At 32.8% G+C, this 18,756-nt stretch overlaps 2 protein-coding genes across 2 annotated transcripts in view; one reads left to right on the top strand and one right to left on the bottom strand.

Annotated features, from left to right (window-relative positions):
• Window positions 1-2,551: 2,551 nt before the first annotated feature.
• The window catches only part of LOC111712375 (uncharacterized), a gene marked incomplete at its 3' end in the record, with an annotated part of 39,263 nt that continues 23,058 nt past the window's right edge, over window positions 2,552-18,756 (top strand). Inside the window, 1 exon segment of the mRNA XM_023486960.1 lies at window positions 2,552-2,664.
• Window positions 8,746-13,878, bottom strand: LOC111712374 (uncharacterized). Its single transcript, XM_023486959.1, has 4 exons — window positions 13,370-13,878; window positions 11,628-12,675; window positions 11,458-11,561; window positions 8,746-10,690 (listed from the first exon to the last, which is right to left on the bottom strand). The coding sequence occupies exons 1-4, from the start codon at window positions 13,876-13,878 to the stop codon at window positions 9,322-9,324; spliced, it is 3,030 nt and encodes a 1,009-aa protein (XP_023342727.1). The 3' UTR covers window positions 8,746-9,321.

The following is an 18,756-nucleotide window of genomic DNA, read 5'->3' on the forward strand; positions in this document are numbered from 1 at the left end:
TATACTGTATTAACTTACCATTAAACCTGTTACAAGACTGTCTAAGTGGAACTTCTATTTATCAAAAAATCAAGAATTTACTGACATTGATTCTAATGAAAACATTGATTTACTCCAAAATGAAATTTCATATCAATTCTTTTGAAAAATCATCAAATATTGTTAAATTCTTACTTAAAAATGCAATTTTGTGCAGTTCAGGTTTCGTGAATACATTGACACAGAAAATGGGATTCAAAAAGTCGAGTTGAAGTCGAGTTTAAGCACCCATATTTCACCCAGTTGATGACTGGGAAAATATTGGATTTACAAATGTCGAGTTTAAGTCGAGTTTATGCACCCAGATTTCACCCAGTTGATAAGTGGATTTCAACAGTAAAGTTTAAGTCGAGTTAAAGTGGAGTTTTAAAGTGGATATTTGAACTCCCAGTTCTCACCCTGATTGGTAAAAACTGGGCTTCAAAAAGTCGAGTTTAAGTTGAGTTTATGCACCCAGATTTCACCCAGTTGATGACTGGGAAAATATTGGATTCAAAAAGTCAAGTTTAAGTCGAGTTTATTCACCCAGATTTCAACCAGTTGATAAGTGGATTTCAAAAGTGAAGTTTAAGTCGAGTTAAAGTGGAGTTTTAAAGTGGATATTTGAACTCCCAGTTTTCACCCTGACTCGGTGATAACTGGGATTCAGAAAGTCGAGTTTAAGTCGAGTTTATGCACCCAGATTTCACCCAGTTGATGACTGGGAAAATATTGGATTCAAAAGTCGAGTTTAAGTCGAGTTTATTAACCCAGATTTCACCCAGTTGATAAGTGGATTTCAATAGTGGAGTTTAAGTCAATTTAAAGTGGAGTTTTAAATTGGAAATTTGAACTCCCAGTTTCACCCTGATTGGAACCAAAACTGGGATTTAAAAAGTCGAGTTTAAGTTGAGTTTATTGCTAGAACAAGGATGAATTTACCCTGGATTTAATGCTAGAACAAGGATGAATTTACTCTGGATTGAATTCTAGAACAAGGATGAACTCTAGATTGAAAGCTATAGCAAAGATGAATTTACTATGGATTGAATGTTAGATAAATGATGAATTTACTCTAGATAGAACGCTAGGACAAGGATGGATTTACCATGGATTTAATGCCGGAACAGGAATGAATTTACTCTTAATTGAATGCTAGAACAAGGATGAATTTACTCTGGATTGAATCCTAAAACAGGAAGAGTTTACAATGGATTCATTGCTAGAAAAAGGATAAATTTATATTGGATTGAATGCTAGAACAAGGATGAATTTACTCTGGATTGAATACTAGAACAAGGATGAATTTACTCTGGATTGAATGGTAGAACAGAAATGAATTTACTCTGGATTGAATGCTAGAACAAGGATGAATTTACTCTGGATTGAATGCTAGAACAAAGATGAATTCACTCTGGGCTAGAGGAATCCATCATCTGGGGAAATTAGACACAATCTAACCTAAAGTTAATTTAGAGGCATCATTCTGGGATTAATATATTTTAAAGTAAAAAATCTAAACCTAATGTTAGTTAGTTTAAATATATCGTCCTGGAGGACGGATTCAATCTAAACATTATCTGGAGAAATTATTCCTGATCTAATGTTAGTTTGGCGGAGAGCTCAGCCTAAGAATAGATTAACTCTAGATATTTCTTGGAGATTTTTGTGCTAACTCAATGTTAGTTTAGAATGCTTGCACCTTGGATGGATTTATTCTAGAAATGTTATAGAGATTTGAGTCATAAACTTATATGTAAGTTTAGTGATCTCTCCCTGGAGAAATCCATCCCAGACTGAGCCCTCTATACGAACCAACATTTGGTAAATACTAATCTCTCTAGGCGATCTTTAGATATCATGTATCCAGTATCTAGTATCCTGCATCCTGTATAATGCTGTATCCAGTATCCAGTAGAGATGGGCAAAGTTTTTGTGAACGAAAAATTTGTTGAGAACGAACGAAATTTGTCTTGAACAATGGTGTCTTTATACAGAAGAAAAGAACGATGAACGAAGGATTTAGATCGCTCAGAGAAATGAAAAATCGATCGTGTTTTCTTAAACAAAGAATAAAAAATAAGCGATTTTATTCGGTTGAAAGATCTTGAAAAAAATAGCTATCCGTGTTTTCACGGAACGAAAGATTTTAATTAAAGTTTTGAAAAAACGATAGTTTTTCATTACTAAACGAACTATTTTTTAAAACCTTTGAAAAACTATAATTTTGTTCATAAAAGAACGATATTACTGAACCAGTTATTTTATTAAACGATCGTTCAGCGAGAAAACGAACAATTCAATAAATAGTTTTGAACGATTTAAAAAAACCGAACGCGCCCATCTAATATGTACGTTGATCGTATGAATATGATTGATTGTATATTAAAAGGGGGGGAGATGGAAGCAAGACAAATTTCAGAACTCGTCGCTTTTTAATTGTCCAATGACTGCAAGTGTTATTGAAGGGGGTGAATGGGTGGAGGGTGGTGTAGCGGGCGGTCAGTGGTTTCCCAGATAGTTCAGTCAAAACTTAACTTTCGTAGAGTGAACACAATATTGTGGCAATATAGTGATTAAAGAAGGAATTGCTTAATAATTTGAAATAAAAAAACTTATTTTCGTACATGGGAATAACTTTTCTCGGTAAGATAAACTAGGTCCCCCCCCCCCCCCACATTACATTTAGAGTTTTTTTAAAGGGACCGTTCACTTATTTGGGTAATTTCATAGTAAACTAAACATCCTATTAGCTGTTTATTGGTATTTGTCGTACTTTTTAAAGAAAACTGCAGTGGCCTGAGAAAAAGCCGATTTTTCGTTCAGAATTCGAGCGCAAAGGGACAGTCCCTTTGTCTGAAACACGATACTAGACGTTATTCAGCAACAACAGCCTAAACAAATTTATCATATTTCAATGCCATTATTTGTTAGCTATTAAATAATAAAATATCAAAATTTTCATATTTGAGTTAGTAGTAAATTTACGTTTTAGTATCAAAACGTGTAAAATGTATATACAAAGACGACGTTGTCTACGACAATCAATTAATCATTACGCAATTTAGGTTCGTAGAGTGAACTCTGCGTTTGATGTAAATAAAATGTACATCTTAACTTGCAATGGTGCAATTGGGAGTAGGGTTTCCACGAAACACTAAATTCTTTTGCGCAATGTTGCTTGGTTTTCCACGAAATTACTTTTTTGCACAAAATTCCGCATCATTTTCGTATCAATACGAAAATCGTGCAAAAATTGCGCAAAGATTTGCTTACGTTTCGAGTAAAAATTGCACGAAATTTCGATGTTTTTGCGCATTGATGCGCAAAAGCCATTTCGCGCAAATTCTGGAGAAAATCTTGGTATGCTGGCCGAATGAGCCCCAATTCTCAGGTTTTAGGTCATCGGACCGTACCGACTATTACACCGTTTCCCATCAATAAATCTCAAGTATAACTGCATGAGTGGGGGCATATTCCCCTCCCTTGCCTCCCCCCTTGTAGAGAGGGGGGGGGGCAAGAAGTCTTCCCTGTTTTGAAATCCGGATTAAGGGGGGGGCATGCCCTGGGAAAGGGAAAGGGGGTTTATTAAGTATTTTTAGATATTTTCACTATAAGTTCTGCCACTTATTATGACATTGCAAAAATGACATATATTCATGCGAATATCATGACAAAATTCTGACTTAAATTTCTTATTCATGCGAAATTATGACATTCAATTAACTACTAGATACTACAATTTTATATTCGAAATGTTTTTTAATCCATGACATCGACAAAAAACAACAAATAGTGTATAGACAAAGTGACTGTCCATTTGTGCTCGAATTCTGAACAAAAAATTGGTTTTTTTCCGGCCCCAGTTGTCTTTGAAAAGTAAGACCAATACTACATCAATAGCTAATAAGCTATTTAGTTTACCCTGAAATTACCCAATTAAGTGAACGGTCTCTTTAAATCATAAAAGAACCTTTTTTTTAATTAATCTTTAATTATTATCACCCCAATCTGTGCATATTTCCGCTTTAGCAGATTTTTTGTCTGGAATTGATTTGTGATGTCACAGTCCCTCTTCTGGAAGCTAAGGATTTTGATAACGAATTAATTTTTTTAATTGTAGCTTCTCTACATAAAGTAACTTGTGCATTTCATACAATTGTAGGAATTATGGAAAATAAAATCTTTGTGAATTTTCTTCATGAAGGTTCACTTGAAAAATTATGCTTACAGTCCCGTATTGTTCAAATATTCTACTAAAATGAGACAAGGTTTTTTGTATTGTTCAATTTCATCTTAAGTGAATATTTTTAAAAATAAATTTTTATCTACTTTACAAGGGAGTGACCGGCAATATATGGTGGTTGAACTGAATGTGTAGTATTGTGGACAAATTTTTAGGATTAATTGAAGACATATAAACGTATCTACGACGTATATTTACTGAGTTTGAGCGCAAAGTCGACGTTCAAAATCATGAATTTGGTTGGGTACGTTTTCAGAATCGTTTTTTAGATCATTAAATGTAAACAAATTCTATAGTAAACTATTTAGTTGTTTAGGAACAGGTTGAGAAAATAAAAATTAACTCTTATCATCGAAAATAAGTAATCTTATCCAATTATTAGTTTCCATAATCTCTCATTATTCACAAAGATTTTCTGCAGATTTTCTGAAATTTTTAAGGAAAAGACAACATTTGAAGAATTTGTAGAAATCGGCGAATAAATTCATAGAAAATAAGAAATTTAAAATAATGATGAAAACGAAATAATTCATTTCATTTCATATTTTCATTTCATATTTTTATTTAACTACAAAGCATGAGATAATACAAATAACAAATCACAATTTACTATGTAGTTTGGAACCGCCTAACCAGAGTTGGTTGTTTTGATTGGTTGGCCCATTATAAGCGAATAAGAATTGCAAATAAATAGATGGATGTACACTGCAACATTGTACATTTTAAACAAAACAATGATGATAAATCATGAATAAGGTAAGGAGGGGGTGAAAAAGTATAAGGGAAAACAGTTATTGTTTTTACAGATATAACTTGCATAACTATCTAAATAGTTTTTGAAGATTTTTCTTTTAAACAGTTTTGCAGATTTAGTTTCAATTTAAGCTCTAATTCAATCGATTTCCATAATTTTGGAAATAAAGCGGAAGGAAAATATTCCGTTTTAAAAAGAACCCGCTCAAGTTTATATGATTTTGTTCTATTTGGTTCAGCTAAAGAATTAATATCACGGAAGGAAGTTGGAAGGTTTTTATAAAAGTATTTATGCATAAAAGTATTCATAATAAAGATAAAACACCTAGTTCATCAAGTATCATCAAGATTTAGAAGTTCTAATCTGAAGAATATTGGATCTGAATGTGCTTTTAATGAATTATTATTTACCGCTTTAATTGCCCTTTTTTGCAAAGATTTGATTTTCTGTAGTTTAGCATTTTTTACGCCCCTCCCCCTCATGTTATAACTCCATACTCAATGTGTGGCCTTACAAGTGCGTTATAAACTAGTAGGCGAATGTTTAATGGTAAAATGTTTTTAATCTGATTCAGAGCAAAAATTGAGCTGGCAATTTTGTTTAAAACATGTTCTATTTGATAATCTCAATTTAAGAATTCATCAATTTTGAGTCCAACAAATTTAAAGTATTTATTTGAGTCAGTTCCTATTCTTTCCAGAGTCTCATTTCCAATTTTTAATTTGCAGTTCTTAGGATCAAAATGCATATTTGTATTCCTAAATATCATAAACTTTGTTTTGGAGACATTTAATATTAAACGGTTTGCCTGTCTTTTTTAGTTCAAAGTTGGCATCATTTACTAAACTTTTGATATGTGGAGATGATTTTAGAAAACCAGTGTCGTCGGCAAATAGATTAGTAAAAAAGACGTTGCTAATGGCAAATCGTTTATGTAAATGAGAAATAGTAGGGGCCCAAGAACACTTCCCTGGGGAACACCACATACAACTGTTTTTCTTTAGAAAAAATACCATTTATACATACATATTCATGAGTCCTATTGCATAGGTAGTTTTGAAACCAGGTGTTAGCTACATTTTTGAACCGTAGTATTCAAGTTTTTTTAAAAGAATATTTAAGTCACAACAGTCAAAAGCTTTCTTTAGATCTAAAAATATTCCCAGTGTAAATTCTGGTTGGGGTTTATTAAGATATTCATAAATTTTATTCATTATATATTAGGATTATGTTTTGGTCTAAATCCATATTGGTGTTGATAGAAAATCTCAAACTTGTAAAAATATTTAAACATTTGAGTCGCTGCTATTTTTTCAAGAAGTTTTAATTGTCTCTACTAAGCAGAGACAATTAAAGGGAAACCAAACCTTATCCTGTCCTGGTGTCTCTAGAGCAATTATAAACCTTCTCATCTCCCGTCCTAATTCTAGTAGTTCAACATCCTTACTCTCATGTAATTTAACTGTACCTAGAGTAATTTTAAACCTTCTCATCTCCCGTCCTTACTCCAGTAGGTCAACATTCTTACTCTCATGTAGGTTTAACTCTATCTAGAGTAATTATAAACCTTCTCATCTCCCGTCCTAACTCCAGTAGGTCAATATTCTTACTCTCATGCAGGTTTAACTTTACTTAGAGTAATTATAAACCTTCTCATCTCCGTCCTAACTCCAGTAGTTTAACATCCTTACTCTCATGTAGGTTTAACTTTACTTAGAGTAATTATAAACCTTCTCATCTCCCGTCCTAACTCCAGTAGATTAACATCCTTACTCTCATACAGGTTTAACTCTACCTAGAGTAATTATAAACCTTCTCATCTCCCGTCCTAACTCCAGTAGTTTAACATCCTTACTCTCATGTAGGTTTAACTTTACTTAGAGTAATTATAAACCTTCTCATCTCCCGTCCTAACTCCAGTAGGTCAATATTCTTACTCTCCTGCAGGTTTTACTTTACTCAGAGTAATTATAAACCTTCTCATCTCCCGTCCTAACTCCAGTAGGTCAATATTCTTACTCTCATGAAGGTTTAACTTTACTTAGAGTAATTATCTAACTCCAGTAGTTTAACATCCTTACTCTCATGTAGGTTTAACTTTACTTAGAGTAATTATAAACCTTCTCATCTCCCGTCCTAACTCCAGTAGATTAACATCCTTACTCTCATACAGGTTTAACTCTACCTAGAGTAATTATAAACCTTCTCATCTCCCGTCCTAACTCCAATAGATCAACATCCTTACTCTCATGCAGGTTTAACTCCACCTAGAGTAATTATAAACCTTCTGATGTCCCGTCCTTACTCCAGTGGATCAACATCCTTACTCTCATGTAGGTTTAACTTTACCTAGAGTAATTATAAACCTTCTCATCTCCCGTCCTAACTCCAGTAGATCAACAGCCTTACTCTCATGCAGGTTTAAATCTACCTAGAGTAATTATAAACCTACTCATCTCCCGTCCTTACTCCAGTAGGTCAACATCCTTACTCTCATGCAGGTTTAACTCTACCTAGAGCAATTTTAAGCCTTCTCATCGCCCGTCCTAACTCCAGTAGGTCAACATTCTAACTCTCACTTAGGTTTAACTTTACCTAGAGTAATAATAAACCTTATAATCAGTCCTAACTCCAGTATAAGGTCGACATCCTTACTCTCATGTAGGTTTAACTCTACCTAGAGTAATTATAAACCTTCTTATCCATCCTCCAGCGAATTGGTGTTTCTTGCTCCCCCCCCCCCCCCCAAAAAAATGGGATCATCAAGTAGAGGTGACTATATATTCCTCTCTCCGAGCAGATTCTTCGTTCAAAGAATGATGTGTTGAATATATAAGAACAACTTTGATATGATTCAATTTCAAATTCAACGCACTGCACACCTCAACTCGATGACCCCATTTTTTGTGGGGGGGGGGGGGGGGGGTAAAAAACATCTATAGGACAAACTATGCATGAATTTTCAATTTTCTAATTTCTATTTTATTAAGTTTTGTCCGACAATTAAAAGTGTTTGTAGCTAAAAGTAACCAATTGAGACTTGAGAGCAGCATAATCAGATTTTAGAATAAACACTCAGTTGCTTGATTAAGTGCTGAAACATTTAATTTTGGTCAAATTGCTGAAAAATATCATATCTTGCCTAAAATGTTACTTTTTGCACTACCTTCCGATTTTGCGCAATTAACACAAAAAATGCGCAAAAACGCGCTAAACTTAACGCAAAAAATCATTTCGTGGAAACCCTTACTATTGGTTTACAACACCAGGGGGTAATAATATTTGGTTATTAAAAATAAAGAGTTAGAGGGAGGGGTTTAGTTCCTCCATAGCGCGGCTCTGTTATTATTTCATGCACAATCTTTTAATTTTCAGAAATAAATAATAAAAAAAAAATTATAAAAAAATGTGTTCTTTTTGAATATTAAGTGAAATATATTTCAGTTATTTTATTTTAAATGATTACATGATTATGGACTTTGTAAATTTATTCAAAACCACATTTTTTTTAAGAGCACGTATCTAAGGATATCATAACTATCAAAAAAAAATTTTAAAAATGTGAAAAAATCACAAGAAAATAAACAAACAAAAAACTTTTTTAAAAGAGAAGAAATTGGATTGTCCAATGAAAACAAAGGGAAACGAACTCAGATTATGATATTATTAACAATCATGCTTTTATATAACAATATTTTTAAAATTCAAAATCGTCTAATTAAAAAAAGATTACAGTAAACAATATGAAATTAACAACTATTACATTTTTAGGCTATCCTTTACTTAAAATGTGCCATACTAGATACACATTTTTGCCCTTAAAACAGTTGACCAGAAAATTTTATTGGATCTGAATCCTTGCATTTTTATCTTTGATGGCCAATACTATTTTAGGAAACCACTCGTGGATTTCTACAGAAAATACTATGTAGTCAATCCATGGATGCAAGACAATAATTTAATTGGATTTTTCAACTACCATTAAAAATTTATATTGCTGTTACTGTCGGTTGCGTTACTTTTAAATGCTTATGAACTCAGGTTTCACAATTAGAGATGCGCATCTTTTTAAGAATTGGAGTTTTTTGTTCTTGTTCTAGACTCCACAAAATTTTTGGTTTTGTATTATATTTCAAAATCCTCAATAAGAGTTATTATATTACATTGTTTTATAAATTCACTATGAACAAAAGATATTATGTAGAATGAGTTATCAACCCTATTTATTTTCCAATTGTAATTCTGTTTAAAGGTCCAAAAGTATTTAATGTTTAAAGGACGCTCTCTTTTCGAAGGAATCTTTTTAAACAAAGCTCTCCTGCATTGGATTATATATTTGAATAGAATGCAGAATATTTGAATTAAGAATATCACTGGCACCAAGTTTATTTATCTCAGCTGTAATATCAACTGTCTGTGATATCTTCCTAACAGCTGTAACCACAGATACTAGAGTAAACTCACTATCTAACCTAGCATCTTTACATACTGATAATTCAACTAATCTATCTAATCCTCCACCAGATAGAATAGATAAACATATACTAGTATATGCAGATAGTCTGCCTATAGCTATTGCAGCTTTCTGTTGAACCCTTTGTGTAGCAGATAGTAGAGGTATAGATGGATTAGATTGTTTATCATAATCTACAGCTAGAAGTAGGAGAAGAGCAGGTACAATATCATGTTGAAGTAGAGCATCTCTTGTATGTTGACTAGCAGCAAGATTAGCTAGAATAGTTGCTACTTGATCTAGTATATATATACTAGTACTAACTTGATTGTATATAAAGGAGAGTAAAGATGGAATAGTCTCAACCTGTGACATTGCTGTGAGTAGAAGAGGAGATATATAACTAAGGTTTGCTAATCCAGCAGAACATAATAACAAGGTTTCAGCAGATTTAGTTTCTCTACAGAGTTTAGTTAAAGAACTGACAAGATCATAAGCATGATGATCAACCCTAGAAGGATCAAGACTATTCTCTATCCAAGGACTGGTAACCTGAGCTAATACACCTGCAGCTTCCATCTGAACTTGTTCCTCTACTCCTGAACCCTCCCTGAGAACTCCTGCAACCAGTTCTAATCCGTCCTTGCTCTGGAACTCATGTACTCCGTCCTCAACACAACAGATAGTTCCCAAGGCCCGAAGTATCATTCCTTTCTCATGCGTTCTTGCTCCAGAGAGTATTCGGAGTAGGGTTGCAACCCCTCCCTCTCTTGCAAAAATTCTACAGATATGGTTCCCTTCTAAACCTAGTTTAGAGACAAGGTTTAAAGAATCCTGGAGAGATGAATCCGTCCTGGCTCCATACAATATATCTATACTCTCCCGTACTATATCTGTTAGTAGAGTTTCTATAAGAGAACTAAACACAGATCCAAACTCACGTAGTAAACTTATAATCTCAGTCAGATTCTTCTTAACAACCCTGGACACACAGATCTTTATCTTGTACAATAGATAAAATATCTTCTGTTGAATGCAAAGCAGTTCGTTCTCGCGAGCAATTCTTCGATCCAACCTGAGTCCAGGTAGTTCGGCGATCACAAACTCGATCTCTCGACCGTATCTCCAGGTGTTGAACCTACTGATGATTCTCTTGACTCCAATCTCCAGGTTCTTCATGTCAGAAAATATATCCTTCTTCTTAAACTCCTCTAGGTTCCTAGAGACATGAATTTTATAATCAAAAAGCTTCCATAGCAACATTTTCGCGAATTTCGATAATAATTGAATTGGTAAATTCATTCGTTAAATTTTTTATATTACATAACATATTATGGTTCTTGACTTTGAATTTATGTTTTGAGAAAAAAATGGGTAACCTTTCATTAAATAAAAATTTCCATGAATTCATTTTTGCCATATATATCAAATCTTTGCTTAAAATCTGTTCAATCGTTGCTATGAAAGGAGAAAAGGTTTTAATTTATATTTCATTAACAAAATGAAAATTGAAGAATTATAAATTTTATTAAACCTAATAACTTAAGGTATTAACCTACACTATACACCCTCTTCTATTAAAAAAGTAATTAAAAAAAAATAAAACTGTGAACAAACTTTTTTTTTAATGCGATAAAATTATATAAAGCTGCATTTCTCAATAAATAAAAAAGTCTTCAAAAAAAACTACAGTGAAACCCATAATAACGAATACATCGGAAGAATTTATCAAATGTTGTCTTGACAATTTGTCAATGAGTTTTATACTATGTTACGTAAATTTCAGTATTTGCGAAAATAAATAAATAGCCATGAATATGCGGGAACGGGAAGAGTTCCATATAATCATTTAATTACAAAACTAAATATCTGCAACATTCCATTATCAGAAAGTGAAGAATACGACATTTGATGAATTCTTTCGATGTATTCGTTATTAAGGGTTTCACTGTATTATGTATGCAAAAATTCTGTAAATGGACCAACCTGCAAATTGTTGCAAAGATATCAGATATTTGAACTGCTTGATCTTGAAGTCCTCGCAAATTATCTAACGTAGCCGTAGTAAAGCTCTGCTCAGGTTGAAGAGACTAAAAAAACAAATTTGACGATTTTTTTGCAATTAAAAAATTATAATTTTTTGAATGAAAAAGTACCTTAGATTGAAGCATATTCATGCATTCAGGGTCAAAACGTGTTGTTAATTCATCTAACCAGTTAGCAACAGGACCACCAGGGGGCGCCACAACTTCACTTCTTAGTTTTATCATGGTTTCCGTCTTCTCTGTTTCTGATGCTGTCCTAGATCTACTGGGTTTAATTGGGGTTCTAGTAGGTTTATCAGGAACAGAAATTTCTGAATGTCGTCTTCTTCCATTTCTTCCTGGATTCGGACTACTCAAAGATTTCTTTGGTCTTCGGAGACTTCTTGGAGATTCGGGTTTGACGGAGATGCTGGAAGTTGAGATTTTTACTGATGATTTAAGATGAGAACTTGAATTTAATAAATCAGGTTTAAGACCCTGAGCATGGTTGATGTCGTCTTCGGTATTTATGATAAGTTTACACTGGTTTACGTAGGTTATAGGTTGAAAGGGGGATCCAGGGCCCTGCTTATTACTCTGAAAAGAAGAGGATCCAGGGCCTTCCTTGATTTTCTGATGAGACGAGGATCCAGGACTTTGCTTTGATCTGGGAAAAGTTCCATGTATCAAATCTGGAATATTTTCTATTCTCCTGAAGGTTGATCGTGTATCCAGGGTTTGACAATAGCTCCGGGTTGGATTAAAAGATCTGGAGTTCAGTGTTGGAGATGATCCTGAAGAAGAAGAAGATTCAGAGCTAAGTTTATCTGACCTATAAGTTCCAAGAGGTACGGAGGACGCTGGACTGAAATATTCATGAGGGACGGATATATTGCTGGAGGATTCATGAGGACTAGAATATCTACGAGGGACGGATAAAGGACTGGAATTTTCATGTAGGACGGATACAGGACCGGAAATTCCATCCCGGAAAGATGGAGAACTTGGTGATTCATTAGAGACGGATGGAGGACTTGGAGATCTATCAGGGACGGATGGAGGACTTGAAGATCCATATGGGACGAAAACTCTTGATACAAACTGATCCTTCTCTCTCCAACCTTCTTCGGAGTCGGAGTAACCAGAGTCCTGACTTTTCATCGGAGAAGCACGAGTAAACCTGAAAAATATTGAATTTTAATTTTACACAATTAACAATATCGCAAAGCCGAATATCCGGCTTGAAGGGACTGTTGAATGACTTGGTCTTCATTTAAAGAGGTGTATATAAGATTCACAACATTGTTCGGCAAAAATACGTTAGTTTTTCTCTGCGAGATAAATCCACAAGTCACTTTTTTAGAGAAACCACATATGAGAATTATATTTTTTATAGAAAACCCCTGTATGTGGGAGGGGGCAACCCCCCGCCCCTCCCACCCTCACTTTGAATCCTTTGTTTACGTCCATTTATGATATTTGATACTTGGTATTGGTATTTTGATTGATGTTAAAACCTCACAATTCACGCTATTTCTAAGTCACCCTGTAGAGAATACATCTCTGGGAAAGAGAAAAGAAAGATGCTTATTGTGTAAACTGTGAAAACTGTGTAGTTTGTATAGTGTGTAATAAGAAGGGATAATAACAGTAAAAGAGTTCAGGGTGGATGAACACATTATAGAAACCAAGGTTTAGATATTTAAACCTTTATCAATATATCACCAGGATATCTAGTAACCATTCAACCAGAACAAACTAAAGCTCTAAACTAAAACCCCGGAGAAATAAAAGACAAAAAACATTTTCTGTTAAGAATATTTCATTACAATACCCGCTTTCTACATAATGCCTCGATCCCACTTTTCAATCACCTGCTAGACTCAGTTGATAAGGCTGACCCCTCGGAGATAAAGAGATCTGAACGAGAACAATCACGCTCCCGGAGATCGTTCGTCCTGCTCCAGTTTAATCTATCCGTCCTTAGTCTAATCTTTTCATCCGTTCTACTTCTCATCATTTCATCCATCCTAACAATGCTCATCTGATTCGTCCTACTCCTAATTATTTCATCCGTCCCAACTCTACTTATCTCATCCGTCCTAAAGCTACTTGAGTTTATCTTATCACAGAGGGACGTACATTGCTTTGTTGCTGAAACTAGAACCTCTGACTGACTTTCGGACTTTCGAGTCTGAGTTCGCCGAAAGAATTTGTGAAGACGACTTTCTGACGACTTTTTCGGACTTTTCTGCACTAACTTTGAACCCTTCGTCTCGTGGGTTTCTCCAGGTCTTGTTTTTAACTTGTTGAGATGATCCTGGTTCAGTTCCCCTGGATGCCAGGAGGTGAGTCCGGTGGACGAAAATCTTTTTTTATTCATTTTAATTCTGAAAACAAAATTATTAGATCTTTAAAACTTTTTTCTTCTTAAAACTCAAATTTTTTCGAATTCTCAATCATTTAAGTCATATTCTCAATCGGATATATGTAACTAATCTTCTTTTATAAAAAAAGATATTGTAAATTGCAAGTTGCAAGAGTTTAATATGGAAAATATTAAAGTTGCAGTCCGAGAACTTATCTTATTAAAAGAATCCTGGTTTTTTCTCTTGAATTGATAAAGTCAGTTTTTTGAAATACTCATTTATATAGGCTAAAGTGACAGTACTGAGCTGCAGGAACTTTTGTGTTCGAAACTCATGATCCTGATCACTTGATCTCGATATCCAGTGTGTGTACTTTTAATTTGAGGATAATTGCTTAATCTCTTCATTTTAGTTATTCCTTCGAATAAAGATTAAATTAATCTGCTGATTAACAATAGATCAAGATCAAGCATTGATCTCAATATTCACAAAGCAAGAGTTTCAAGCTCTGGATATTTAATTATTGAACCAATTTAATATTATCAGGAATGTATGTTGAATAATCTAATATCTAAATAAAAACAAATTAAATACAAGTATTTTTAAAATGTTATGTCCTGGTAATTGTTTGATAAATTTATAATTTAACAGTGCGTAAAAATTCAATTTTACGCAGATTATTATTTCCCATGTAGCGTGTTATCCTGTTCACAATCAAATTTTCTTTACCACCATCATGTTCAATCAGTTCTTGTTTACGCTTTATAGTCTTTAAGCTCCAGAGAGCCTGAAAGCTTCATGTTAAAGGGAGCTTACAAATTTACAAAAGGCTAAGAAAAATACATGGTTGTAAAAAATGTAAAGCTGAGAGGAAGAGTAAAAATAATTTTAAATGAACCTCCGCGCAAAAAGATTGCAATGACCGATTAACAACGGTACCTCTGAAACTTTTATCTTATCAATAATATGGACGATTTTTTCTAGTTTTAAAAAAGTGTTTCATTTTGACTATATTTACATGTTTTCCTGCAGTAAAAATGCGCATGTCACTTTGTGTAAAGAAACCACAATTAAAAATAATTAGTTTTCAAAATTAAAACATTGATTATAATATAATTTATACTTGATCAGACTTTAAGACTTAATATACAGTAAATATAGATACACTACAAACAGTCAGAACGTTCATAAAAACGGAAATTTTACTGGCCCTTTGATCAAAATTCGTAAACATTCCTTTTATCTTTTAATTTTTTATTTAATATTTAACAATTGATTTCATGTGTTGTGGGTTGTAAATTGTAAATACAATAATATGTAAATTTTATATTTGGTCAGAGGGGCTAGGAGAGGGGAGGAGGGTTCAATTGTATTATTTTATTATTATAGCCCTCTAACCATAATTAGATATCTTTCTTTAAATATTTGAAGATTTATGAAATTATTTAAACAACTTCCCATGCATGTAATCATATAATAAATACATATAATTACTGGGATAAGTTTATGCATAGCCTCAATGCGTCTAGAGGGAACTTAAAGTTTTCTAAAAAAGGGACTTATTTAGATTTAAAATGTGTGTAATGAGAAATAAAATTTCGAGTTGCAAAGATTATTTCGTTTGTTTTTTTATAAGTTAATTTGGTTTTAATAAAAATAAGACTTTTCAAAGAACTGATGTTATTGAGAAAAACATGATTTTAACACTTCTTGTTTCCAATATTATTTTCTTAAGTTTACAGTTTCATAAACTTTGAAACTATCTGTTATCAAATAATGATACAAAGCAGCGTTGAATACAAAATATGTTGTGTGTTCATAAAAACATGAACACAATTATAAGTCTACCCACAAAGGATGAGACTTCAGAGAGGATTTTACATACACCCTTCAGTATGTTTAATTCTTGGTTCCCTACAGTTGTATAATTGCTTATATCTTTGCTTACTAGCTTTAACACCATACAAATTAAAATAAAACAAATAATAATCTTAGAAATGATGCATTTAAAATCTTGTTGGTCGTCAGTTAAAGCTCATTCTTTTTGAATCTCCCTGTGTTATAGACAAACCTTAGTACATAAATAAAGTAAAGGTGGCTGACATGCATGGTCGCCTCAAAGACATAAACTTGGAAACAACATACAATATCTGGTTTTTATCCGTCAGAGCTGGAAACTTTTAAATTTAGTTCAATTCAGTTTTACTCATTTTATAAAGAATAGAACTCTTCATTGGTCAAACCTTTGACCTTTGCTAAAAAAAACCCTGAAAGACAGACATATTTGAAAATTTTGGCTTAAATACAAACTTGCTAATGGTGCTAATGATTTTGTTTTTGTGGAAACTGTTTTATTCTTAAAAGTGTTATTTTATGGCATAGTATGGTATAGCACCCACTGCTTTCTACATAGTTCCTACTTTAGCATTTGCTGACGTTTTCAGTTACTTATTCAATATTTAAATATATTTACCGTTTAAGACATGGTAATAAATATATTCAATAAAAAGCTTTAATTTCCCAAACTGATTTTGTTTTTACAAACTCAATTCACTTTAAACTAGATAAATGTTAACTATAGGATTAGGAAGGGAGGAAACTAGGTAGGAAAACTTTTTATTTTTAAATAAACAAAATGTGATAAAATCAACTAAACTCAAATAAAAGTTTCACGGTTGCGTAGCACAGCAACGTATGGTTTGATTCGTATTCATTATCTTATCAAACTAATAAAGCAATGTTCTCAACATGTTTGCAATTAATTCTACATTTTACATTTTATATTCAGATAATATCTTTAAATTTGTTCTAATTCATATTAGCCCAGCTTACCTCCTTACTGTCCTCCTTACTGCCCTCCTTACTGCCCTCCTTACTGTCCTCCTGGGATTGGTTTTAAACCGAATCCATTAATCTGATGTGAGCTCATGTAATATCCTTAGTTGAAGCTTCTCATGTACTTATCACCTATAAATTCTCAATATAGATCAATAGATACCGACGAATCCAACATGTGTACATGTGTGATCAAACACTTTTGGTCTTTAATTTTTTTTGCGAATACATAAGCAGTGTTTTTCATGTTTTTAAAAATTTACTGTCATAGGAAATCAAAGTTTGAAATATCAAAGGTTTATATCATCAGGTTGCAAAATTTAGGTTTATGGCAAAGAGGCAATACCTTTTTACACTTAAATTCAGGCTGAAAAGAATCTATGACTTATTTATACTCTCTTGATCTGTTTGTTTTATTGTTTTTTACCTAAAATAGCTCCAGTGGTATTTTATGTCAGATTAGGATTAGAGAATGGACCTCATTTTTAAAATCTCACCATTTATTAGAATCTTGGCAAAAAAGTTTTTTTTTATAAAAAAAAAATCCAATCAAAAGTTAAGATCGGTACAAGAGACAAAGGTATGTACAAGACGAAAATTAAATTATTCTTTTTTATAAAATTAGTTACTCATTAAAAAACATAGCCAAGAATAAAAAACCTGTACAATTTATCTAAGGGGGTTCAATCCCATGAAGACTCTTTCACCTATCCATATNAGTAGCTATGTATCCAAATACCCAAAGTAGTAGCTATGTATCCAAATACCCAAAGTAGTAGCTATGTATCCAAATACCCAAAGTAGTAGCTATGTATCCAAATACCCAAAGTAGTAGCTATGTATCCAAATACCCAAAGTAGAAGCTATGTATCCAAATACCCAAAGTAGTAGCTATGTATCCAATTATCCAAACTAGAAGCTATGTATCCAAATACCCAAACTAGTAGCTATGTATCCAAATACCCAAAGTAGTAGCTATGTATCCAAATATCCAAAGTAGTAGCTATATATCCAACATAATTCAAATGGTGCATAATAATCCCATAATTTGCCTGCAGTATTCATGTCTGAAGTATTTGTAAATAATTCTTATGCATTATGCATGCGCTCAGTTCTTCGGTTTTTGTTGCTTGGTAGTTAGGATAGTTTTATGAAATTTTAGTTAACAACGATTACAACGATTACCAACGTTCAACCCTTGTACAGTGAGAACCAGAAAACCTTGGAATAAGAAGACGACTTTTAGACTCAGATTATGATTTTGCTAAGTCCAAGGAAAATGAAACACAGCAACTTTGCAGTGTTCGCAAACCATTTCATTAAAAAGTTATGTTTAAGCTAAAAAGTAAAACTATTTGCTGTGTAACGACTCTTTAATATTGCTTTAATGTTGTCTTCCTATTCAATAGTTTTCTGGCTCTCCTTGTATATCATATAAATCTTGAATTAAATGAATTTAACTGTTTTGGTTTAATACAATTAAAATACCGTGCTTGCAGTCTGGTTTATACAATCTTATAATCGTTTAGTTTACATGCATAACGGATATTCTGAGAATGGCAATGTGGAATTAAATAATTATATAGGAACTGATTCTTTGCCACAAACTCAAATTTTCTAATCCCTATATATTTTTAACCTGATGGTGTATACCTATGAAATTGCAAACTAAAATTATTTAATCTAACAGAAATATTAGTTTAAAATATTTAAAGTCGACAAAATTGGTTGAAAAAGAATTAGAATATCAGAGTTTGTAGCAATGAATCAATTCCTTTTTGTCACATATATATTGATATTGAGAAAATTGAATATATACAGGGTGAGTAAAAAAAAGTGTGATTAGCAGCGACTGGTGCAAAATTGTACCTTTTTGTGCAACTCTCATGTATGATGTTTTTTCAATATTTTTTGAAATTTTTTATTTTTTTTGTTATTCCAATGGCCTTAATCACAGAATCACAGAAAATTCGCAAAATTGTAATGAGAAAATTTGCAATTTTCAGTTCTAGCCTAATTTTTAAGGAAAAATGGTTTTTCAATGGCTCTTCAGGTTT

This window comes from Eurytemora carolleeae, unplaced genomic scaffold (genome assembly GCF_000591075.1).
Source record: "Eurytemora carolleeae unplaced genomic scaffold, Eaff_2.0 scaffold1147, whole genome shotgun sequence".
NCBI classification, from domain to species: domain Eukaryota; kingdom Metazoa; phylum Arthropoda; class Copepoda; order Calanoida; family Temoridae; genus Eurytemora; species Eurytemora carolleeae.

Coding starts and splice junctions, on each gene's coding strand:
- LOC111712374 (XM_023486959.1), bottom strand. CDS start 13,878: ATGAATAAAAAAAGATTTTCGTCCACCGGACTCACCTCCTGGCATCCA. Junction 11,562..11,627: donor TGAATATGCTTCAATCTAAG/GTACTTTTTCAT, acceptor TTGTTTTTTTAG/TCTCTTCAACCTGAGCAGAG. Junction 10,691..11,457: donor ATCTTTGCAACAATTTGCAG/GTTGGTCCATTT, acceptor TCATGTCTCTAG/GAACCTAGAGGAGTTTAAGA.